Source organism: Podarcis vaucheri (genome assembly GCF_965113315.1).
Source record: "Podarcis vaucheri genome assembly, chromosome: 8".
Classification (NCBI taxonomy): domain Eukaryota; kingdom Metazoa; phylum Chordata; class Lepidosauria; order Squamata; family Lacertidae; genus Podarcis; species Podarcis vaucheri.
Window position 1 is genome coordinate 41501666 of NC_138766.1, and position 26909 is coordinate 41528574.

A 26909-nucleotide genomic window follows, 5' to 3' on the forward strand; every position below is an offset into this window, starting at 1 on the left:
GGCTTGGGGTTGTTTTATTAGGAGTATAAATGCCACTAGATGGAACTGCATTTGGCTGAGAGAACATCAAAAAACTTTGATGACGATTGTCTGTCTCTCAACAGAACAACAGAACTTACTGAAAATCCACTTGTGATGGAAGGTAACTACATTTGAGCTTTAATGTTCCAATCTTAAATGTGTTTTGCCATAATATTAATAGAAAATTGACATGGCATTGTGGTTTGTAAGTTTAATATCTGGAACAGCAGTTGGACGCTAATTGAATAGGATGCTGAGTTGCTGAGTTATTTGTTGGTGCAGCTATTGTGTCAATAGTAAAGGTACAGGGAAATGAAAATTGCTAGCATGAACCAGACTATTGGTCCATTTAGCTCAAGTTAACTGGATGTGCTAAGGAAACTCAAAAGAAATAATGATGGCATTTGTTTCCTCCTTCTTTGAACACGGAGGTTCTGTTTCTGGCTGTTGCAGCGAATTGTCTGATGGACAGGTGAACATACAGAAAGTTTAAGAAAATATGCAGATTGCTTCTGTTACATAATTAGGTTGTCATTATTCACATCTTTATCCCATTCTGTATGTATAGCTCAACATTTAGAAGTCATAATATTTTATATTGTTCTGATGGCTTTTTATATTATATTTTTAATGGGTGGTTTCCCATGTTGTTACTGTGCAGATGGAAGGCATCCATCAGTGGAATGGGAAGGAATGCAATTTTGGGTTATATCCCTTGCCCCAACGGCCCCCTCATGCTTTTCTCTAAATCTGCTCTAGAGTGTTAGTGAAGTCCAACTTTATGGAGAAGATCTGGCAAGATTGGGGGGGGGACTTGCAAAACAAAAAAACCCCACCCCCTTTCCCATTTCATCAGCAGAAAAGCACCACTAGATTTCATCCTTTGCATATTTTATCAATGCCATCAACCGCTTTAGCACTTCTGCATTGAAAAAGGTCCATAATCATAATAATAGCAATAATAATTCAGGCTGTGTATCTGGCAAGAAGAAAAATCCTGTGAATGTGTCAGTTTGCTCATTTGTTATATTCTGTTTCTGTAGGAAATCTGAGATCTAGGCAGCCTGTGAGAAGTGGGGGGTAGGAGTTGTTATGCTGTCCAGAGCAGCAGTAACAGCATAATAATAATTAAATCTAAGATGGCAGAGAAAAAGTGATGAAAGCCAAGGTGCTAAAATGAGCACAAAGACAACATATAGCACCCAGTATGGGGGAACCAGCTGTGTTGCCCTAAATCTGGTTAGGTTTGTATAATCAGAGGCAATAGGCTGTGTTTCCATCTAGTACGGATACTTTTAAAGGAAATAAAATATTGTCTTCTAGTGAATGGAAGCCAAAGTTAGGTGGCATGAGAGACATCATCACTACAGTGTGACATTGAATCAGTACTATTAGAAACACAGCTCTAAGATCATAATTTGCTAATGTCTTGCAGTGCATGGCAAATAAGAACTTTATATACTAAGCTGTGCATGTAAATCCATGATTAACCTGCAGTGTCCCTTACATTGACATCACGATTGATTTCATCAGAGCCTTTCCAGACTCATGCAGAGCAGTTACACAAGAAAACTAATCGTTCTGTACAAAGGGTTGCAAACCTGACATTACACAGTATTAGTAGAAGAAGATCAAAGCTGGTTAAGCTTTGCACCTGAGGAGTGTGAAAGTGTAAAACTCTGTCTCCTGCCATCTTTCCTTTTTTAAGCAGCCCTTGAAATGCACATGGAGCAGAGCAGCATATTGCATACATTTGTTCAAAGAATTTCTAAGATACGATAGAAAACACACACCCATAGGCACAGAGATATAGCTACATAACTTCTAGATGGAGTGTTCTAGCAGCTTAAACCATGACAAGGCTAAGGAACCTGAGGGCCCTCAGATGTTCTAGGACCAATAGTCAGGGATGATGGGAATTGTAGTCCAATAATCTCTGGAGGACCCTGAGTGGATGTGAAACATAGTTAAAATATGATGTATGCTGACATTAAATTGTACACTCTAGAGGAGAAGACTCCCCTTGGGAAGCTGTGATGCTTTTTATCTCTCAAAACAGTATAGTATAGTATTATGCACCTTCTTCTAACAGTCAATGAATAACAGCATGTTCCTGAGGGAACAGTCTTAATGGTATGTTGCAGCAGAGACAGCACCTTTAGGCGACATCTTATGGTATCCAAAAGATAATAAATTTATTGCAGCATAATCTTTTGTGGGCACCTTAATCAGAAGCATGATGTAGTCCTCTAAGGAAGCAGACAGTGCACTTCAGTGTTGTTTAATTACTTCTGTTGCTAAACTTGGATGGATTACACAAAGCTTCAAAACTTTGTTTAAAAATATGTTAACACTAAGCTCCACAAAAATTCATAAACAAAAGGTAATAAGTGTTGTATATAATAAATTCCTCATGGAAAAACTATATAAAAGATAATGAAATCCATTTTAATCTTCTGGAGCAACCTTTCAGTGCAAGAAAAGAGAGCATTCTCTTTCATTTGTCAACACCTCAGTTTTTGTTTGGTGATTCAAACGACAATTTTGAAAAATGCTAATAGCCACATGTAGAGAAAGGGGGTGGGGAGGAGACAGATGGACAGACAGGTGTGTTTGTTTGTGTGTGTGTTTGTCACAGCAAAAGCATAGAATGGAACCTTGTGTTCCTTCAAATAAGCATTTGGGTTCCATTATATGCTTTAGCTTAATTGATTCAAGATGTACCTTATGGTGCCCAGCATACCCCCCCCCCCGGAATGATTGTGTGGATTACAATAGGATGTGGAAATCAGAAAAAGGGACTTTTTTTCATTAAGGATAATAACATGTCTATTCCTTGCAGTTTGAAAATGATTAAATGAGACATATGAAACTAACTCAGAAACAAAAATGTGTGCATATTTATTGCTTTCCTTAGCCTTCTTCACATCTTCAAAAGTGTGGCTTGTCAATGTGTCACAGTGAATGGGTTTGTGGCAGCTCTCCTCCCCGTACAATGTTTTGGTTGGACCTGGATACACAAAGCTGGTGCTCATATATACTCATATATTATGCAGGGTCTGTACATGTGCCTGGTTATGAAGGCATGAAAAAACATTTTTCTGAAAAGATTATTGTGGGGAGTGGGGCTGGTTTCAATTTTTAATTTGCTGCAGACTAAGTACAACATCCTAATAAAAACTGATATGTTAATCACATTCAACTCAGAAATTTTAATTAACCACCACTGTCTTGTTGCTGATGTGCTTCTCAGGTTCACATCAGAGCTAAACAAAACTATGGTACACTATTGGGTTGGACTCAGAAGTTCCTTGCATAAGAAGACAGATATGTTTGTTCTTCCTGAAGTTCCCCTAACCCTCAGAATCAGTGTTCAGAGAATATTAGAGCCCCACACTATTTATGGAGCAGTGGAGGAGAGATTGGAAGCCCCATATCACTCATGGTGCTGCTAAGTTGGGGGGGGATTTTAAAAATTATTTTAAATATTCATTAATCGGTCCCATCATTATTTGTTTTCCTGCAGTCCTTGAGGTGAAAAATGTAGACCTAAACTGTGCTCAGAACTGCAGCAACCACCACACACAGTTTTTTAGTTCTAATAAACTAATTGTGAGAAGAGGCCAGCTGTTTGGGTTCTATGTGCATTTCCAAAACCGGGAATGGGATGATGACAAGGACAAGATCACATTCACGGTGGCAACAGGTAATTCTTTTATATAATGACAAACGTGCTCCATAAAGTCACTAGAGGTCTTATGTTAAAAGCTTTAGTGTTTAGGGAGAACTTCTGTTTATTGTATTCCTAATGGTTAAGTACCACCGATTTAGAGCTTTTGTTACAATCAGGTGGTATGTGAATTTTGTTAAATAAAATGTATCATACAGGATTGATGATCTTTGAGCTACTTCATACCTATTTTCTCTGCATTAGCTGATGTTGGCAGTTATGTCAAAGAGTCGTATTCATAGAGGTCTGCAGAGCTTTTTCTGTCAAATGAGAACACTGAATGAACATGAAAAAAATTCATTTTCATGGAACTATTCATAGAATTCCCTTCATACACTTTGCCAACAGTAGATGGCTCACACAGATAGATAACCCTTCTGAATATTTCAGTAAGCCAAAAAAACCTGTGTGTTGACTTGTGTAGCTTTAGCCTATGCTTGTTTACTCAAAGTAAGTTTCTGTGATTTCAGACAAGGTTACTCCCAAGTAAAGAGGCATAGGATTGTTATTGCATTGAATATATGGGGTGAAATTGCAAAAAAACCCCACAAAACAAAAACCAAACCAAACCACCCAAATATATATTTATAAAATTGCATGCAGTTATTAGAAAAAAATGAAAAGAACACACCCCACTTACTTTCAGAATTTAGTAAAAAGAGATCATTACATATTGTATCATGTTCATTCTTTGATCTTCATAGGACCTTAATTCTAAAGATACGAATCTTTGCTCATCTTTGGAAGCCAGCCATTCTCTTCATTCATTCTCCTATGCTTCTTGGAAGTTCAGCATCATATTAATCTCACAAATCCTATATAACGTTTTGCATCTTTATTCTTTCACCAACAATTGTAAATAAGTTTAGGCAAAACAGTTCTTGTGTTCACTTCCTTTTTGAACAACTTTCTTGAACAGGTCCGAAACCCTGCGAATCTCTCGGAACAAAGAGCATCTTTCCTTTAGGGCAATCTCCAAATCAAAGCCACTGGAATGCTTGCTACAAACTCCATAATGAACAAAGCCTCTATGTCAGTCTGTTCCCTCCTACCAGTGCCTGTATTGGCTGCTACACTCTGAATATGTGTCTAGTGTCATGTGAACACTCAAGCACCCAACATCTGGGAGACTTTTATGTTCTCTTCAACCCTTGGTGTTCTGGTAAGAATCAATAAGAAACTCCTTGTCTGGATAGTCTTGCTAAGCAACTGCCTGCAGACACAGACAATTTGTGAGAATGTGTATTTCTGTAGTAGTAGTAGTAGTGGTGGTGGTGGTGGTGGTGAGGAAAGACTTTTGGGTTGAGTAAAGAAACATATATAAAAGCAGATATTAGGCTTGGGGGTATGTGGGATGTTAACACATCACATGCTTGTACACAGAAACAAATATACTGTATTAGCACACTTAAGGTAGTATCATACGATTAATGAAACTCTGGAAATGGTATTAGACTTTTTTGTTTTTAATTGTTATTATTTTTTCCAATACGAAATAAACATTTTACAAACTTATTAATATCCAATGGCTTCCCTTCTTCTCTTTCCATGGTTCATTTTAAATATCTTCCATTCCTGCATATTTTACTCTAACCATTCAAGTCAGTTTTCCATTTTTACACCAATCAAACATTAATTACACTGTTGAATTTATCTTAAAGCCATCAGCGTTTTCAGTTGTGTACAATTATCTTTCATATACTGTATTCAATAAACATTTCCCACTCTTCTTTAAATATATGTCCTTCTTGCTCTCTTTTTCTATGTGTTAGACCTGCAAGTTCTGTATATCCCAACATCTTAAGTTGCCAGTCCACTTTGTCTGGGACCTCGCTCATTTTTCACTTTTGGGCTAACAAAACACGGGCCTGGTATTAGACATATTTTTACCAAACCATTCCTTAAACTGTAGCTATTGAAAGCAGTACTGCAAAGCAGCCATTTTGTTTATCCATTATTTGATGGATTCATTTGCAGCATGTAGATCCAAATTGGTTTGCCATATTTAAAGCATGCTTGATATTAGAGGCTTGTCCCAAAGGTATGATAATAAAGGGTCATTTACATATGCATCAAAATGATCTCATCACAGCTGAATGCATGAAATGCCTGTACTGGAAAAAATATAAATCTCATGCCTGATCTGTTATGTCAGAGCTGGTGTAAATTTTATGAAAATTCTGCCCTTGATATTGGAACTTGTTCAGAGACCTTGTCTATATTGTTTTCTCAGATGACCCTGTGTATTTAGACAATCAAGCTCACAGAGAAGAGTATGTCCTGAATGAGCATGGGATTGTATTCCAGGGGCTTCCCAAACACGTAACTTCTCATCCATGGTATTTTGGACAGGTAAATACAAGATTATGGCTCTTGAATGTATTATGAGTTTCACCTTAGTCTTTAGATTAGATTAATTATACTCTTGGACACAAATTGTCTATGGAAAAAGAGATGTACATAAAGTGCTTTCTATCCAATGGCTGTAGCCAGTGTTGCATATTTAAAAGTAAAATCCCCCCCCCTTGCCTCAGCACCCGGTGGGGGAGAACTGCCTGAACTGCCCTAAATCAATTGCTGCTTCATTATTTCCTTAAAATGAAATAATAACCTTCACTGAAGCTTTGCAGCATGTACATTCATTTACATTTTAATCATTATTTGCCAAACCAGTTCAGTTAGAAGTTTCATTGGGGGGCGGGTGGAATTTATTGGTTGTTAGCTCTAATGCAAAGCCATCCTGTTCACATTTCAAAAATGGCACTAACTCAACAAAGACACCCCTTTGACTTCAAAAGCAAAGTGAGAAGCAGTTATTTCTACTTATATTTAGTTAATCTACATTTCTTGGTGTCAGCTGCATTTATTTATTTATTTATTATTGCCTCACATTTCCAGTTCTACAGATTCCTGGCAGTGCAGTAGTTGTTCTCTGCTATAACAGGGAAATTTTTGTTCTGAATATTTGTGTCACAAATGGCTTCAAAATGAGTGCTCATATTTTGTGTGTTTAGTTCCAAGATGGCATTCTGGATATCTGTCTGAAAATTCTGGACACAAGTACAAACTTCCTTCGTGATCCTGGCATGGATTATTCCTGTCGCAATGATCCCGTGTACATCAGCAGGGTGTTGAACAGTATGGTAAAGTTTGAGTACAGGACGTTTAATTGACTCCTTGTGGATATATTTGCCTATAACCACCCCTGGCATTGGTTTGCCTCTGTCTCTCCAGTCATTACTAGAGGCTGGCTCATCACAAATCTGTCAGCAGGCACAACCCCAGAGAAATTCCTAGGGAATGTGTGTTTGGCTTATGTAAATTGCTAAATTGCCCACTGATAGTCAGCTTTGCAAACATAACTGTGCCTGTCTTTGTTAAGGTGGGGAAAATGGTTGTGATGATGACTGGAGAACAGTAGTACATCTCTTAAATGACAGCTCCCTGGCCCCGATAAATATCTCTTAAATCCCTGGCACCAGTAAGAACTGCAACAAATGTTTATATATAAATATATATGAAAAATCACCCGCCACCATCATCTTTAATAAGAAGCAGATGAATTTCTATTCCTAATAGTTTTCTGCTATGTTTCAGAAACCCATCTGACTTCTCCTAGACACTAGGCATTTGGTGTTGTTGGTTCCATGCTGTGGAATGCTGTTCCAAAAGAGATTTGGCAGGGATCCTTGCTGGCAATTTTCTAATATCTCTCAAAGTTCTTTTTATGCTACCTGGCCTATTCAGTTGTTTAGTTGCCACCCAAGATGGGCCAGTCATTTTTATGATTGTTTTGCATTGCTTTTATGGTATCTTAGTTTTGCACCTGTATGTATCTTTATGCACTGCATTGATATTTTATATGAGTGGGTACTTTGTAAATATTTTTATATTAAAAAACAACAACAACAGGATTCTGGGTGGTAGGATTAGAATCAAAGAGATGAAAGTGATGAAATAATATAAAATCTCACCCTACAAAGGGAGGTTTCAGGATGGGGGAGGGAAGAGAGAGAAGAATATGGCCTGCAATTCATGTACCCAGTGCTTCAGTATTGCTAAATGTATGGACATATTAGTAACTGGATGAGGACCATTGGTAGCCCTATGGAAATATTTCTGAGCATTCTATCAACAGAATATAATAACAATATTTTTTTAAAAAGAAAAGAGGTACGCATTGCTATTTATTTTTAATTTCCCTGGAGTTTTGTCTAAACAACTCTTAGTCAAATTTAATTTCTTCACAGAAACACACATAAAAAATCATGTGCATGCAGATGATGTATTGCGTACCAGGGTAATGTATAGTGAATCTTAAATTCACTTACTGTGTAGTGGGGGTAAGTCAGAGCACCATGTGCCATTGCCCACCGTAAAGGGACCACCATTACTTGTTCTGATACTTCAGGCTGAATATACCGTAGCAACTGAATGTGATCCAAACTCTGTTTTCTCTTTGTCTCACCCCCCCCCCTAAAAAAAGCCTGTGCAATTTCAACTGGGATTTGCTTATTTGAATCTTGTAAAACAACATGTAGATGACTGTAAATATTTATATAAATGTCCATCTTCTCATGGCCAAAAGCAGAGAGCAATGGCCTCTGAAAAACGGTATGCCTACTGTATAGTATAATAAGAACTGAGCAGGTGAATTTGTGCTTTAAAATATGCATTTACATGCATCTCTCCCAGGTCAAGATTAATTGTTTCAGGTATATGTTAGTCACATCCTGTTGCCTTTTATGATAGGGATGATCATTGTGCATGAAGTGATGTATGCTGATTCCGTGGAATGTTCAAGCTAGGTATGGCAAGGATATTACTCTTGAGCACTGAGCACCATCACCTTTCTGTTTTCAGATCTGTTGCCATAAGAAGAAAAGCATTCTGAAACTTCCACCCAGTAATAACTACTTGCAGGGACACAATCCTTTAATGTGGAATGGAAGTGCCCCTATCCTCCGCCAGTGGTTTCAGAGCAAGTGCAAGCCTGTCAAATATGGGTACTGCGGGACTTTTGCTTCGGTCATGTGTACAGGTAGGGGGCATGAATGGTCCTAACAGAAAAATGCTTTCTCAGATGCAGATGGCAACTACTAAATTCAACAAAAAGTTAAATGGCGTCTGTTTGGTGTGATGGGATGACACCCAGTAATGTCAGATAAAGAACTATCCCCCCTAAAAAAGAGTGCTAGTTATTAAAAATGTACAGAGTAGAAAGGCTGAAATTCTACTATTTCTACATAGCTCATGTCAGTTGGTAGAGCATGAGATTCTTAGTCTCAGGGTTGTGCGTTCAAGCCCCACATTGGGCAAAAGATTCTTGAATTGCAGAGGGCTGGAGTAGATGAGCCTTGCGGTCCTTTCCAACTCAAGTATTCAATGATTCTACTATTTCTATCCATACATGAACATTTAGTAAAGAACAAAAAACCAAGCCAGAGAGTATAGCAACATTATGAGGAGAGGAAGTATAATAACATATGACATTTTGGAATTCAGGAGGGTAGTCTTCTCAAGGAATGGTGTGAGACTGAATTGTCCTAGTATTTGGTATGCAGTGCTCCCCATCATGTCCAGGAACATAGGAAGGGCTGTCTGTCAAGTCAGATCACTGGTCCATCTAGCTCAGTATTGTTGTTGACATGAACTGATAGCAGGTCTCCTGCATTTCAAACAGTCGGTCAGTCAGTCAAATTTATTGCTTATAGCCAAAGGCTGCTGCAATGTATACAATATCATTCAATAGAATATATACTAATTTGATACACAAACTTAAAAACATTTATATTGTGAAAACATGACCTAATTTGCACAAAGCTACAGAAACTCCTCAATATACACATTGAAACATTAGACAATAAAATTTATAAGCTAAAATCACATAAAATAGACAATTATGTACAAAGTTTAGTGAGAGAAATACAGCTTGGTGTAGATGGGTTCAAATAAATTCATCTCCTTTACAGTTGATAGCCATCTCGGCTATATAATTTTTTTCTAATTTTCCTGGCAGCAGTTGCAAAAAGTGCTACACATACTTATCAATGACTGCAAGCAGATATAGAATCATGTCAGAAGGATTCTGGCCAGGGGACCTTATCATTATAGGTGTCAAAAACCATTCTCTTGCTTTAGTATATAAGGGGCAGCGCAAGATATAATGCGTAAGGTCCTCTAATTCAGGGACACTTCAAACAGGGCTTTCTCCCTATACTTCTCTGGAGATGTCAAGGATCAAATAGTTTTACATAAAAAGTATGTGCTCTACCACTGAGCTGTGGCTTTCCCTAAGCACAAGCATGCTTGAAACATCATGGCTATTTCTGAGCAGAACATTAGTGTGCAGATTCCACGTGCTCCCAAAATGTACTGACTTTAGCATGATAACTGCATGTTCAAAGCTTCTCTCTAAAGCAGGGAATCAGGAATAGCCCAATTTGCAGTAGTTAAATTAACCTCATTAGATGGCAAATTTTGGTACCTCTAAAGGCCACCAGTTACTGGCCACTAGGGTACTCCTGGCATTGGGTTTGGATGAATCCTGAGACAAAGCAGAATGCCTTGGAGTTATTTTGAGCTTGTCAATGGCAAAGTAGGTTATCTGCTGAAAGCAAAAGGAATGTTTTTTAGCGTTCCATAGCCAGTGGGGGATGATAGAAAAAGTGAAAGCAAAGACCAGGAAGAACTTCATTTATTTACTAGCTGCATTTGAAAACTTTTACAGGAAATATTCAAATAATATAAAAAGACTGTGAACATTAGATTTACATTAAACAGGATAAAGATGAATGAATTGTTGAAGCAACTGGGAAATTAACTGTAAGATGTGCTGAATATTATTGGCCATTTATACTAGATAAAAGTAGACAGTAAAAAAATATGTCTGCCATATACAGAAATGTCTGGGGTTACAGAAACACATTGCCAAAGCTGCAATAGTCTATTTTCTGCCCTGATGTTATAAAACCATCTGTGCTGCTGACATATGCTGCTGGTTAGATTGTCAAGTAAATATACAGAAACCAGGGTGAAGCGAATTCTTACTACAAAAGCCCTAGAATCCATTTACAAATATGTCACTGGGTCATATCATTTCCTAACACATTGGCTGTTCATAATAGATGTAACATAGTAATCTGAAACTGTGTACAACCCATACATTTAAAACACATTACTTTCACCAAAACATCCTGAGAATTGTAGTTTGTTAAGGATGCTAGGTACTGTAAGGTACTGAAGGATAAATTACTGTTTCCGGGATTTTTTGAGGGAAGCAATGTGATTTAAATGTATGATGCATAAACAGACTAATGTTAAATAGTTCTCCACAAACAGGATTGAAGCCAAGATGGGCCAATGAGAAGTAAGAAGGAGGTATCTGCATGATATGAAGTAGTTCAAACTTTAAAAACAAAGGGGGCAAAAATAACTCAATGGCCATGCTCAGTGATGTTTAACAGTCATAGGAAGTTGAGTTTCAGTTAGAAAAAAAAACCAGAAAATTGAGAAGGAAACAACTGAATTACCCTGCTTGAGCCCTTATTAGGTTAGCCAATATTGTGTCATTCAGGAACTCATTGACCATGAGGTAGGACAATGATGGGACACCACATTGTGATGACACCTCATTGGCTACTCTTGGCTTACAACATCCTGGAAGAGGGCAGACTGGCTGGAACACTGAACATGAGCAAATCTGTTAGGGGCTGAGCCTGTGTTGCAGTGGTATATATGTGTTAAAAGAGTCATACTCTTCCAACTATAGATACACGTGACTAGGGTTTCCTTGGAAATAACACATGCAATTTGATAAGCAGGTGGTTTGTTGCCTGAACTACCAAAGTCTATGTAGCCTGAGTACTTATGGGCTTTGTTGCAAATAGTTACGTGGTTTTTGCTGAGTTAGGAAGGCAAGTTTTCTATCTCAGTGTGTGCAGAACATATAATATCAGTGTTTGGGTATTTCATCTGTTTACAGTTATGAGATGTTTGGGAATCCCAAGCAGAGTCATCACCGGCTTCTATTGCGCTTTGAATGCTGTTGATCCTCTCACCGTCCAGGAGGTTTATGACTATACAGGCAAAACTTTAAGTGGCAAAGAACACATCTGGTAAGTGAGCAACAACAGAGATGTTGAAGAATAAAATCAGAGAATTGGAGAAGCTTCAGCATGAGAGTGACCAAGGATTCACAAGTATGGCTTATGATAACTGCACTTATGATGATGTCCACTATATCAGCTACAGTCTCCATTGTAAAGTAATAAAAACATTCATTTTCTTTAAAAGTAGTTACTTTCTTGGAGCCCTAAAGTCAAATTAAAATTCTAAAGAAATAAATGTAAATACAAAAGCATTTTCTAAATGATACTCAATCTTTGTACTGGCATTCCATACAACATGGGATCTTTTATCGTAAATCATTACTGAATGATCAGGTTTCTTCAGAATTAGCTTTGTATTTTGACACAGGAAGTGTCTGAATTTCTGTATTCTACAGGGTACATCATTGCTGGAATGAATCTTGGATGGCCCGAAAAGACATAAACCAAGCTATGAGTGACTGGCAATATCTAGATCCGACACCTATAGAAACTAGTAAAGGTAAATGAAGCCTCTTTCACAGGGCTTTTTTTCATCCCAAACTCACTGGAACTCAGTTTTGGCACCTCTCGGGTGGGCTCCATTGCCATTGTAAGAGAACAAGGGAGGCATTTATGGTGAGTTCTGGCACCTCTTTTTCTAGAAAAAGAGCACTGCTCTTTCCCAATCTAGAGATAATCATGTGTAAGAAGGCACTGCAAATTATTAGTAACCCGCAAATAATAACTGATGGACAAAGAGAAGAGAGCTGGATATTATCTCCTTTAGTATGGCAGATTGTAATATGCCTCTTCCTCTAAACTCTGAAGTGCTGGTGAGGCTGCATTAGTAGGCATTAGTAGGCTGCATTAGTAGGCATTAGTAGGCTGCATTAGTAGGCCCCAGTCCACATGGAAGGTGTCCAACCTGTAGCTGCATTGTAGGTACCATATGGTCTGGAACTCAGCAGCATGGGAAGGGTTAGTGCTTCAGTGGCTTCCATGCTGTCAGCCAGCATAATACGAGTATTAGTCCCACAAATTGAATTTGTCTCATACCAACAGCAAAAACAGGAGATTTAGCAAAGCAGTCATATATGGCTGGTATTAAGCTTGGCAGGTAATAAGCTGCACAACTACGTTAGACTGCAAACATGATAGCCATTTCCCAGTGTGGATAACCAGTATGGTGTCCCTCAGATGTTGTGGATGCTGGCTGGAGCTGATGGGAGTTGGAATCCACCAATATATGGAGAGTACCATTTTGGTTATTCATGCTACAAACTTTCATAGCAGGTCCTTCCTTCCTTCCTTCCTTCCTTCCTTCCTTCCTTCCTTCCTTCCTTCCTTCCTTCCTATGGATGAAGCTGGATTCTCAGGGATTGTTAGCTATATTGTTAAGATAAATACAGATTCTTAAAGTTTAGGATAGTGATCAATCAGACTACCATTGAACAACATGTTTGTCTTTGTATACCATAGGATCAGTGTGCAGTGGCCCTATCTGGGTCAAAAGCATCAGAGATGGAGATGTGGATACTGATTCTGATGGCCCTCGTGTATTTTGTATGCTAAATGCAAGGAGTACAGCCTGGGTTTCTCAAGGTAGAGGCAAGAAGACAAAACTGCACTGTGATACCTGGCCTTGTGGGCAATGCATCAGCACCAAGAGTGTTGGCGGAGATTTGCGTGAGGATGTCACTGATGCTTACAAGCATGAATTAGGTAATGACCAATTTTAATGAGAATAACTGAAGTTTAACATGTTGATATAGTAAAGTGAAAAGTGATAATTGGAGATATGTTATTTGCCCCCAACCAGGTTCTCTGCAAGAGAAAAAAGCCTTCTATAAAGCTTGCAGAAAAATCAGTTCTCAATACCTCAATGCTCCCAATTCCGAAATCGACAAAGATATAGCATCCCAGAGAAACAAAACTTTGAAAGACACTGGGGTGACAATGAAATTTAAGATGGCTAATTGTCCCCTTTATGGTCAAGATGTTCAAATAAAGTGGATGCTTGAAAACTTGTCGAATGAGGCTAAAGACAGGAAATTCAACCTTTGTGCTCAGGGAATGATATATAATGGCTGTTCACTGGATCCAATCTGGAAAGACTGTGTGCATGTTACACTTGGCCCCAAAGAAGGTAAGTCTTAACTATTTATTTAACTTATTTATATATACTGTCTTAATGCAGCATATTAAAATAAAAATATATTACAAGGCCCGGGGACAATTTAAAAAAAATTCATCTGACACTCAACATTTTGGTGTACAGCAGGCATGTTTTGGGACTACAACTCCCATCATCTAGCTAACAGGACCAGTGGACAGGGATGATGGGAATTGTAGTCCCAAAACATCTAGAGGGGCCATGTTTGTCAATGCCTGGTGTACAGCAACCCCCTGCTGCCTCCGTTTAATTAGCCAAAAGCCTGGAAGAAGACACATGTTTTTGCCTGGTACCGAAAGATATGTTATGAAGGTGCCAGGCAGTCCTCCCTGGGGAAAGATTTGCACAAGCATTCCATGAACACGATGCTACAATCAAGCAGCCTCTTACCTATCTCGTATCAGAGGTAGGAGTACCTGGAAAGACACACTGAGATTTTTGTAATGCAGCACCCAAATGTATGCTTGGAGAGCAAATGAGGATTCAAATTTAGATAATTTGAAATCATGCATTTGGGCCTGTCTGCCATTTGGTGACATTTACTGAGTGCTATTAATTTGAGATATAAAGTGGAAAACAGCATTGCACTCCCACAAATTAGCTGTACGTTCTGGTAATATAGATTTCACTTGGAAAACATGAACATGCAAAAACTGCTTTGGAATTGCATGTAAAACACTCTCAAATTTTCTCTTTGTTTCATCAAATAGCTGTATCAGATCTAGAGAATGTTCACCATCTAACACTCTGATCCCATAATCATTACTTGGAAAGAAATCCTACTAATTTATAGAATTTACATTTAGGCAACTCTGCTTAGGCTGCAATTTATGACAGAGTCATCCATCCTTTATACAGCAGGCAGTAGACCCACTTGTTCTACATTATTAATGATCATTTAATAATCTATCACTTGAACATTTAGATTTGGTTCCGTAAGTGATAACATGTTTCACAAAATAACCTTCCTCAGACTGGTGCTCTCTAAAGTACGATTCCCATAAGACATCTTGGATGACAGTAATTGTTTTCAGAAACATCTGGAAGACATCAGGTTGCAGAAAGCTCAAATGATTTGACTTTTATGTTATTGTTTATGTTTCTCTTGTCACTATTTCCCTGAAAATGACTCACTGATGAGACTCAAGCCAACCCTTAGAATGGAGAGGAATTCCTGAAATTCTCTAGCATGGAAGTTCTGACTCTAAAAAGTATGTTCAATACATTTTGCCTTGCAGTGAAGACGATCAAGATAGAGATACCCTATGAAAGTTATGGGTCACACCTTTGTGATTATAATATTATGAGGGTAGCAGCTGTCTCAATGCCAGAGCCTAAGGGAGAAATCATGATGGTGGAGAGAGATATCCTGATTGACAGCCTTCCCATTGAGATAAAGGTAAAGACCATTTGGCCCTTACAGTGAACAAGCAATGGCAGTCTCAGACATTTCGGCAAGAGGATAACTGAAATCATGAGGATAACTGAAGTAAATATCTGTTTACCTTGGAGGAGAGAGCATAAAAGATTATAATATTTTTGTGGCATTTGCTTATTTTTAATTTGTAATGTCTTCATGGTGCTAAATAGTTCATATTTCAATATTGTGTGAACTGCTCAGAAGTCTTTATTGACTGATGGGGAATGGTCAGCAAATGGTCTAAATTACACACACACACACACACACACACACACACACAGAGGGAGAAGAAAATCATACCATTGTTATACTAATTAGTATATTGCTAATGCTGACCATTCCACATCATATCCCTATACTGTCGGATCCCCTTCATCTGTGTGTGAAGCTCCAAATCTTTTGTGTGTGTGTACACAAACACAAACCCACAGAGAATAGTAGTGGCTTATGTGGTGTGGCAGAACTATGAAATTGCCCTCTTGCCAGTATTGCTACACCTTACCTGAATGGGGATGGGACAGGGCAGAAGCCATGCAGTGAACCAGCAAGAGCATCAATTCACACTACCTATCTTCACTCTGTATCAAGGTAGCTCTACCTCACAACACTGGCTGCTTACCCGCCATACACCTCCCTTTAGCTGGAGAGTGTGGAATCCAATTCTCTTTCCTAAGATGCCTTTTCCATTCTAAACATGCAAGATATATCACTACATCAAGATACCATTTCCTAACATCTCCTGCAAAAACTCGCCAATTGACCATTAAGGATGATTACCCAGTAATATACCTAATGGTCAGCATTAGCAATATACTAATTAGTATAACAATGTAAAAACAAGTTAAAAAATAAAAAATAGTCTAGTAGCACTTTAGAGACCAACTAAGTAAAAGGTGCTACTAGACTATTTTTTATTTTTTTATAATTTTTATAATTTTAAAATTTATTTCAACTGCGTCAGACTAACATGGCTACCTACCTGAATGTAAAAACAAGTGCTCATTTTTTCCAAATAGGTTTTAAACAACCCGAAATTGAATGCACCATGTTCAGCTGAAGTCACCTTCTCTAATCCCCTCAAAGAAGATCTCAAGAACTGTGTGCTGCACTTGGAGGGTTATGGACTGTTTGGTGAGCCGATCGCTACTGAGTAAGTTAAGCCACATCTACCTTGAGGTTATCTGTGGTTCCTGTTTCCACCTTCACTCTTGCTGTCAGCTATGAAGTTCCACACTGTAGCTTTAATGACAATGTTCACTGAGCATCCCATGCATTTAAAGCACATGATTTCCCCCAAGGAATTATGGGAATTGTAGTTCACCCTTCACAGGGCTACAGTTCGTAGCACCTTTAACACACTATGATTCTCAGAATTGCTTGAGGGGGGGGTCATGTGTTTTAAATGTAGTGTGTAATGTTGTTTGTGACATCCTGTAGTTAAAGAGGTCAACTCATCAATCAACCAAAGGTGGTTTGCCTAAATCATTGCATGTACAAATATCATCACATGCACCCTCTCTCCTTTATCTCTTCTGTAGACTGGGAACACTGGCCGCTAATCACAAGGCACAAACATGTGTTGAGTTTATTCCATATATGAATGGCAAACACCGATTCATTGCCAATGTCAGCTGCAACAAGTTCTGTAACTGCAAAGGATATGCCAATGTAGACATGGGGAATCCCCCACCAACCTCTGGAGAAGGAGGAGCATAGGTAATACAAGAGGGAAAACACTGAATCTGTAAATAATAAAGATATGTTTTGTAGTTCTATCATAAGGAGTTGGATAATCCCAAGGTGTATGGTTTGTATCTTATATGTATCTCATAGAACAAAAGAACTTTTTAGGCTACCCTAAATGTCAAAGGCCACTTCACAAAACTCTACTGACCATTCCAGAAATGTGTTTTGACAATTGCTGGATCATTATTTGCTCAAATACAATTTGCAAATTTTCCTGAGAATACTGAGATATTTCCACATTCTAGAACTGATTTGTAACATATAAAATTACACATGTATTTGAAAGATGGTTATACCGTAAATCCAGACATTCTTTAAGATTCTAGATTCCAGTGATGGAGCAGGGTATAGTTTGATATATTTGTATTCTTGCATATATTTTAAATGCCCTTCTACTGATGTCAAGCTATATATATATTAAATGCCTTTCTACTGATGTCAAGCTATATATATATTAAATGCCCTTCTACTGATGTCAAGCTATATAGCAAACCCAACTGAAGTAAATGGGAATTTAACATGAATTATGAAGTATTGTATCCCTTGCTAGCTCTACTTCACAATTTTACATTAAAATGTTATGTTCAGGGTCTCGGAGATACACAAAGTTCAGAGGAGAAGATCTAAGACACACAGAGCTCTCAACTTGGAGCTTTGCACAAATAAAAGTAGGTTAGTATTATTCCTGTGATCACCTTCTACAGTCACATTGAAGGCATTTGTAGCTTTGGCTTTTGAGTTGCTGAATCTCTAATTGTACAATCACCGGAATGGAAATGATACCTGCTGCTAGGAATCACAGGTAGACAGAGTGCTGTTGCGCTCATATACAGCTTGCAGGCTTCCCACAGGCATTCCACCGGCCACTGTGAGAACAGGATACTGCGGAAGAAGTTATTCATGTATGCTACAATGGTGGCTAGGATCTTACTAGCCCAAAAATGGATGGATGACAAGATACCAACGGAGTAAGAATGGCAAGTTAAACTTATGGAATACACAGAAATGGCAAAACTTACAGGAAGACTTAGAGACAATGACAATAGGGACTTGAAAAAAGACTGGGAACCGTTTATGTTGTATCTACAGAAACATTGTAAAGAATGAACTCACTATCAGGGTTTGAGTAAACACAACTAAGAAAACAAGTGTAAAGGTTAAGAAACAATAATATGCAAATTAATCAAGTGTAAGATGTAATTTGAAAGAAAATGATAAGAATTAAGAGTATTTAGCAAGATTATAAAAAAGATTAAAAATTAAGCAGAAGTAGCACATATTTAAAGAACCAGGAGGGGAAGTTGAGGGAAGTCGCAAGGTAGAGGGAGTTCTATTTTCTTCTTCTTTTTTATTTTTCTTTTATATGATAAATGTGTTGAATGTTAAATTGTAAAATCATATATATATATATATATATATATATATATATATATATATGCTTTCGTAGATTTTCACGGGTACAGGAATGCAGGTTTTGGTGTCTTCGGGTGTCTTCCCGTGTAAGAGTCGGGGTGTCTGTGCGACGTTTCGACGAGGTCTCACTCGTCATCTTCAGGCTGGTGCTTTCGGCTTCTTGTTACTGGAACAGAGCAGAATCTGATTCTGCTCTGTTCCAGTAACAAGAAGCCGAAAGCACCAGCCTGAAGATGACGAGTGAGACCTCGTCGAAACGTCGCACAGACACCCCGACTCTTACACGGGAAGACACCCGAAGACACCAAAACCTGCATTCCTGTACCCGTGAAAATCTACGAAAGCAAATATCTCACCTCTACGGGGAGGAAACCTTCCAGCTGACAAGAACCTACGAGAAACTAGAAATCCGAAGAGCCACCATCTTATGTGATCTCCTGTTCCTACGCAACTGCCGAGACAACAACTTAACTCCCACATGCTTCCAACTTAAATTCCACTCTAAAACCCCAGCTACCGAAAGGATCCTGAAACGAACTGAACTATCCCTAATCAGAAACGAAATACATAAGAAAAGATACCTACTAAACCAAACCAACAAAGATCTGCTCACTCTTCACCTCAAACTATGTAACAAAATCCACCCTGCACTCTGGGACAAATGCAAACAACTAGCCGTCTGGAGAGCTGAAACTGAGACCTCACATAAGACAGACAGACACACCAACAAACTCTACAAACTAGAGAAACGCCAGAAACCCAGCCACCCTCCACAACAACCCATGAAACAAACAGTACATAACATATCAGACAGGATCCTCACCCCAACTGAAACCAAAGTACTCTCCAAAGGTTTCAACTTTGCAGTCGCCCCCAGACGCATCCCCACGGAAAACATCATATGCGGAGTCGAAGCTAGCCTGACCAAAATCGACCCAGATGAAGCCAATAAAATCAGACTTGAAGTCACCAACATCCTTTGCTCCAGCAAACCACCCAGAAGCAATTTACACAAAGAAGAACAGAAAGCACTCACCAACCTGAGGAAAGACAACAACATAATCATTCTCCCAGCAGACAAAGGCAACGCCACTGTTGTGATGAACACATCGGACTACCAAGCAAAACTATCAAATCTACTCCAAGACCCTACCTACCAACCTATAAAAACAGATCCCACCACCTATCTGGAAAAAACCACCAAATCCAAAATAAAAGCCTCTCCTATCAGTGAAGAAATCCAGCTAAGAATCATCCCCAGAGAAAAATCTTCCAGATGCCCCAAACTCTACGGTCTCCCCAAGATACACAAAGAAGGAACACCACTCAGACCAATAGTCAGCTCCATAGGCTCACCTCTACAAAATCTCGCTAAATTTCTCGCTAAGCAACTTCAGCCCTATGCAGAATCCATCGCTTCACACGTTACTAACTCCTTCCAGTTCATAGAAACAATAAAGAAGCAATACCTACATCCCGATGACCTACTTGTGAGCTTCGATGTTGTATCTCTCTTCACTCAAGTGCCCATTAATGAAGCCTTGACAGCCATTCAAAACAAATACAACCCCCCCAAATACATCCTGGACCTGACCAACCACTGCCTAACCAACACGTACTTCACCCACAATGGACAAAGATACAAACAGATAGAAGGAGCACCTATGGGATCACCCCTCTCACCGGTCATCGCAAATTTGTACATGGAACACTTTGAAACCAATGCTTTAGACAAGTCAGAACACAAACCCAAACTTTGGCTCAGATATGTTGACGACACCTTTGTAATTTGGACACACGGGAAAGAAAAACTAGATAGCTTCCTCACACATCTCAACAGCCTACACCCCAAAATACAATTCACTATGGAAATAGAAGACAACAACCAACTCCCCTTTCTTGACGTCCTAATCTACAAAAAACCTGATGGCTCCCTAGGACACACTATCTACCAGAAAAAAACACACACCAACCGCTACTTACATGCACAATCACACCACCACCCTGCACAAATAAACTCCGTAGCCAAGACTCTCATCTCCAGAACCAAACGCCTGGCTGACAAAGACCACTTGACAACTGAGTTACAGAATCTCTCAAATGTGTTAATCGCCAATGGATACCAGAAAAACAGGGTTACGAAGCTAATCCAAAAAGAAACACCCCCCAAAAACCAAGACACAGAAGAAAACAATGGCATGGCCCTCCTTCCTTATATCAAGGGCACTACAGACAAAATCAGCAAAATCCTCCATAAACACAATATCAAAACAGCCTTCTGCACCAACCAAAAAATAGCCAATATCCTCAGAAACCCAAAAGACAAAATCCAGCTGGAAAACCAAGGGGTCTATGAAATACCCTGCAAAGTCTGCCCAGCCACGTACATTGGACAAACAAACAGACGAATAAATGCACGTATCGCAGAACACAAGAATGCCGTCAAAAAAGAAGAAAAAACTTCCTCTCTTTTCCAACACATGAAAGAAACAGGACACGAAATTAATTTTGCAGATTCCAAATTGCTCTTTAACATGGAACATCACCACAAGAGAATAATCATGGAAGCCATCGAGATAGAGAAACACCCTCACAACATGAACAAGCGTGACGACACGTCCCGCCTGCCAGACATCTGGAAATTAGCCCTCCCCACCAAAACCGACACCAGAACCAGAGGCACACAGAACGCCGTCACCAATCAACCACACCAGACCCAAACCCAGACCCTCTCCACAGACATATTACAGACTCCATCCAGTAGCCAAACTATAGTGGCACCTCCGGATGCTGCACCCCCCTGCAATCCCTACACAGATCTGGCTGGCACAAGGCACAAAACCACAGCTCGCCCCTATACACGAAGCCAAGCCAGAGCACAACTAAATGCAGCACAGCCATCTTCTCAGAAAAACTCTTCACAAGCTCAAGAGGTCAAGACACAAAAGCTTTAGCAACTAATCTACACTTAATGACCCACCCAGTGGTATTCAGAATATCACTCATGAAATCACTCAAGATATCCCTCAAGTAATTAAGGAACAAAAGAAGAAGAGGCACACTAATCTAGGAACTTCCTCTCTGCCCAGAACGTTGGAGGCTATACACCACACCCCTCAACAGTATTTATAGGAACTCAAACACCAGATTCTGCTCTGTTCCAGTAACAAGAAGCCGAAAGCACCAGCCTGAAGATGACGAGTGAGACCTCGTCGAAACGTCGCACAGACACCCCGACTCTTACACGGGAAGACACCCGAAGACACCAAAACCTGCATATATATATATATATATATATATATATATATATATGAGAATATATATGAGAACAGGATACTGGACTAGATGCGCCATTGGCCCAATTCAGTGGGCTGTTCTAATGTTATGATCAAAAGGCCGCCTATGTCACAACTTTCTACAGTCACATTCAAGATTCTTTCCCGATTTGACCCATATAATTCAAACTGTATTGTGCCACAAGGAGAGGGATAAATCTGAAATGGTTTTAGCAGAACAAATAGTTTCAGATGGCTCAGGGCATGTTTTTCATTCCTGATTGTGTCTGCTTTTTAGGCTGTTGCAAATAAAGATACATTAAGGATGAGGCAAAGGCCAGGCAGTCACTCCAATGAATGAAATGCTTAACTAAATTGCACAGAGAAATAAATTGTAGTATTACAGGATTGTTGGCCTGCTAAGAGTTGACTTGACCCTTGATCAAACAATCCTGCAATCTTATGCACACTTTCCTGGGAGCAAGCCCACTCAAAAACAGGGGAATGTATGCAAGCATGCATAAGATTGCATTGTAAAGTACCCTTAAAAAGGTAAAGAGACCCCTGACCATTAGGTCTAGTCGTGGCCGTCTCTGGGCTTGCGGCACTCATCTCACTTTATTGGCCGAGGGAGCCAGCATACAGCTTCCAGGTCATGTGGCCAGCATGACTAAGCTGCTTCTGGAGAACCAGAGCAGTGCATGGAAATGTTGTTTACCTTCCTGCCGAAGCAGTGTCTATTCATCTACTTGCACTTTGACGTGCTTTTGAACTGCTAGGTTGGCAGGAGCAGGGACCGAGCAACAGGAGCTCACTCCGTCGCAGGGATTCGAACCACTGATCTTCTGATCAACAAGTCCTAGGCTCTGTGGTTTAACCCACAGCGCCAACCGCGTCCCTTAAAGTACCCTTAGATTGCCCCTTTCTTAAATCAATGCAATGCAATCCCAGTTGCATGGATATTCCTAATTGGGGGCCAAAGCAAGTTTGAGTGCAAGATAAATAAATCCACAGGAAGCAGTTCCTTTTTGATTTTGGCTTGCAGACTGACTAATATATGACCAGAGAAAAGCTGCTTTGGGGTTTTTTGGGTGTTGAGTTTGCTTTGAGGTTAGTGGTGTGCTGGCATCTGCTCACCCACGATACCTGCTCAATTGTACATGCACAAATAAAAAGATTATTATAAAAACTCCACAAGTATCCAGTGCTCTCTTTTCTAAAAGAAATGAGCACTGTAAAGGCTGCACAGAATTTCCCACTGTGCAGAAAACAAAGAATAAGAAACAGTGTCATTTTCAGACAATAACAGTTTCCAAGTCTTAGGGTTGCCCATTTATTTGTGTTCTATCACTGTGGTGACTTAGAATTTTGTCTTGGCTTCTTGTTTGTCACATTCTGCTCTGTCATGCACTGAATATTATTTGCTCCTTAAAATCTCCCTCCTATTGTTTTCAGATATAATGCACCCATGTCCTTTGAATGAAAATTAAAGGTTTGAAAAAAATGCTACCTCTTTTCAGACTGAATGCTCTTTTCCAGTTAAGCTTACATACTGCAAACACATGTGTGACCTCATTCAGAAATGAAAAACCAGAGATGTAAGGCACAGGGATCGGGGATGTCTAAAGAATTACCATCATAAGGAGCAAGATTACCCTTTCATCCCTGCCATGAATTTGATTAGTTTGCCCTGTTGTAATTAGTTAGATGTGATCAATAGCCTTTTATTTATTGCCGTTCAGTGAGTTTCACTGTGAAAATTTCCTTTGCATGAAAGAGAATAAAGATTCAAAACATGAACAGCAATTCATGCTCTCTTTAGAGATCTTCAAAGGTAGAAGCAAGCCACCCACAGGGACTTTGAACTGAGGACTTTCACTTAGTTCTCACTACTAAAATGTTCATTTCCCCCCTCATTAAAAGTTAGCAACGATGAAGCAAATAGTTGCAGTTTGAGACCACAGTGATGCCTATACAGACCAATTCAATCCATTGGAACTGGAGGCTCTCATACGATTGGCAATGACTTTGTGGCAAAGCGTAGTATCCATAGGGAAGAATATCTGGTAAAAAGTAACTGTTCCCTGTCCTTTCCTTTGGAAACTTTACCAACTAATGGGAAGAGCTCAAGCTTTTCTCAAGACAGAAACAGGTTTTGTTTTTTTTAAATACAAAATGAAAGCATGAAGGTTCTGGCTGTTGAATTAAGAGCCAGATGCCAAATGCTACTATTGCACTATGAAAGAGTAGACGGGGGGGGGGGGGGATCTGGGTAGATATTTATAAAACAAAGACCTGAGATCTAGATATCTCATTCCTACTTCATTCCCTTAATTTTTTTTCTAACCTATCAAAGTGAATATGACATTGAGAAGTTATAATAACTTTATGTTGCTCTGGCTTTGCCGGTAAATTGAAGATTGCAGAAGATTATTCGTCTGGAAGGGAAAAAACCCATCCTTGTGAAGCAATGCTCCCAGCAAAGGCAATTTTTCAGCAGTGCTCATGTGGTTATCCTATTAGTTTCTTCTCTTCAATAATGTATTAAGTGTGTAAATAACTGCCAGCAGAATGGACCTGTGTTTCTTAAGTATTTTGAAGCCATATCCTCTAGCATCTCATTACCTTAGTAAATGGTTCAGAGGAATGTGGTACTTAAACTGTGCAGTGAAAAGGGGTCATTGCTGTCCCCAAGGCTTTTCTGAGCAAGGCACTAATGAAGGTGTTATAATCCTCGAGTAGAGCACCTGTTATCCTTTCACCTAAAGAAAAGAAGCTGTTTGTTTGGAAAGAGCAGTGGAGTTCAACTTTCCCACCACTTTAGCAAGCAGACAATAGCCGGGTAATGGGAAAACTCAAGGTGATTATAAGAATGCTGCTCAGGAAGGCAATATCTACAAAACTTTGCTTTGACATTCCAGAAATGAATAGCACTGATAACTGCAAGCTTATTTCCAAACCGCAACTGATTAGCTGTTTTCACTTACTTCATCAAAGCCTGAAAATGGATCTGACTATAGCCTCTTTCATCCTGGCCTTGCCTCCAAAGTTGCTTGGCTCCCCATCCCCTGCTTCTGCAGGAAGGCAGTCCAGGCATGTAGATGACTGGGCTCGACTACATCCTTGTCTTTTAACCTGCATATGTCCATAACCTCATCTAATACAGGGTCATTATGCGTGGGGGGAAACTGCATGCGTTTGGAGCACAGCACAGCTTCCTGCATTTGGGTTATAGTTTAAGGGGTTTTGTTGAGGGTTCTGTTGCTGTTAGAATTTGTCTAATCCACTTTTGAAGCCATCCAAGTTTGTGGCCATCACTGTATTTTGTGTGAGCGAATTCCATATTTTAACTATGCACAACGTGCACCTAATCCACACACGAATCTGTGAGATGTGGGTCGTATCATTTTATAGAAGAATTTATAAAGACTGAATTTCTTGAGCAGCTCTACTTGTGAATCCCATCTTCACATTCCTTTCCTAGCACAGATAGTAGCCCAACCCTTTATGTCTTCATTATTTTCTACAACCACTTGTAACACTTCTTCCTCTAGGCTCTTTATTATTATGTCTAAAACCCAACTTTGCTTTCCTCATCAGTTCTGAACTTTTGCTCCCTTTCACCTCTTGTTCCCTTTTTCATCATCATCATAACTATATCTCACATCCAATCACTCTGCTACAGGATGTCTGATGCTCTCATTAGCAGAGCTGTGCTCAAAGCTTCTGCTTCCACTCACGGGTTCTTTCCTGTGTAGTGCTGAGTTTCTTCAGTGACTGATAGGTAGCCGTGTTGGTCTGTCATAGTCAAAATAAAAAAATTCCTTCCTGTAGCACCTTAAAGACCAACTAAGTTAGTTCTTGGTATAAGCTTTCGTGTGCATGTGTATCTGAAGAAGTGTGCATGCACACGAAAGCTCATACCAAGAACTAACTTAGTTGGTCTTTAAGGTGCTACAGGAAGGAATTTTTTTATTTTCAGTGACTGAGTGTGCTCAGGACCTGTAAGAAAGAAGCTTAGCAATGATAGCTGTCTAACTTGGCTGCTTCTACCTTTAGTGTCTCCTTTAGTGCTTTGAGCTTCTGTACAGCTTCCTGCAATAATGTGAGTTTAAGTTCATGCTCTTTTGTTCTTCAGAGAACTAGTAAAAAAAGAAAAAAGAAAATAACAAATATATTTTTTGTTATGTATGTGTTAGAAGCAGTAAAGGTCATTTTGGGGGGAAAGCAAGGGTCTACATGCAATCTTGAACGTATTATGACAGTTGCAGTGAACTAATGAAATAACATGAGGGTAAAAATGTTTGCTTCCAAATATATCAAAAGATAGCCCTCAATATGAGATACATGGTTGGATCCATCTAAGTCCCTGTGTGAGTGGAATGACTTCAGCGAGCACAGCAGAACTCACTCCCTCTCTTCTCCCCCTGTAACCCCCTCAAATCTTCTCTGGGGGGTTGGGGAACTTTGAAAAAGGCATGGACCTTATATTGGCCATGATCTGTCATTAAATAAATTCATTCTGCATATCAGGATCCTCTTGCTCCTTTTCCTGAACAGGAGCAGTTGACTAGACTTTCACATCAGCAATCGTATGGACCACAGGTCTTGTGACCTTCCAGATGTTACTGGACTCCAACCCACAGCATCTCTTACCATTGGCCATGCTGGCTGGGACAGATGGGAGTTATAGGCCAATAACTTCTGGAGGGTCATAGGCTCCTGATCCCTGGCCTAGACAGTTTCATAGGTGAGCTGCTGCTGTTGCTTGCCAGGAGAGAAAGGGGGCAAGATGGAGAGGAGTCAGTGCAGAGCAAATGCACTGGCAGGAGTGCTGGGTTGGTTTGACTGGTGAATTTGCACTGTGCTGACCTCACCACTGCCTCCTCCCTCTCCTCCTTGTAAGCAGCAGCAATTTACTACTGGGAGGTCAGGTAAGTGTTTCTGCACTACCATTACTGTTGAAGAAGAAGAAGAAGAAGAAGAAGAAGAAGAAGAAGAAGAAGAAGTTTTCCTCTGACTGGTTTATGTTCTTACAGGC

At 39.5% G+C, this 26909-nt stretch overlaps 2 protein-coding genes across 2 annotated transcripts in view; one reads left to right on the top strand and one right to left on the bottom strand.

Annotated features, from left to right (window-relative positions):
* CCDC102B (coiled-coil domain containing 102B) overlaps positions 1-26909 on the bottom strand; it is a 544870-nt gene that overhangs the window by 145157 nt on the left and 372804 nt on the right. The window lies entirely within an intron of this gene.
* LOC309539873 (protein-glutamine gamma-glutamyltransferase 5-like) lies at positions 110-17209 on the top strand. Its single transcript, XM_082236228.1, has 13 exons — positions 110-142; positions 3548-3727; positions 4671-4913; positions 5985-6103; positions 6766-6894; positions 8615-8792; positions 11736-11868; positions 12258-12361; positions 13321-13563; positions 13661-13987; positions 15253-15413; positions 16451-16584; positions 16973-17209. Exons 1-13 carry the CDS (start codon positions 136-138, stop codon positions 17148-17150), a joined length of 2136 nt encoding a protein of 711 aa, XP_082092354.1. The 5' UTR covers positions 110-135; the 3' UTR covers positions 17151-17209.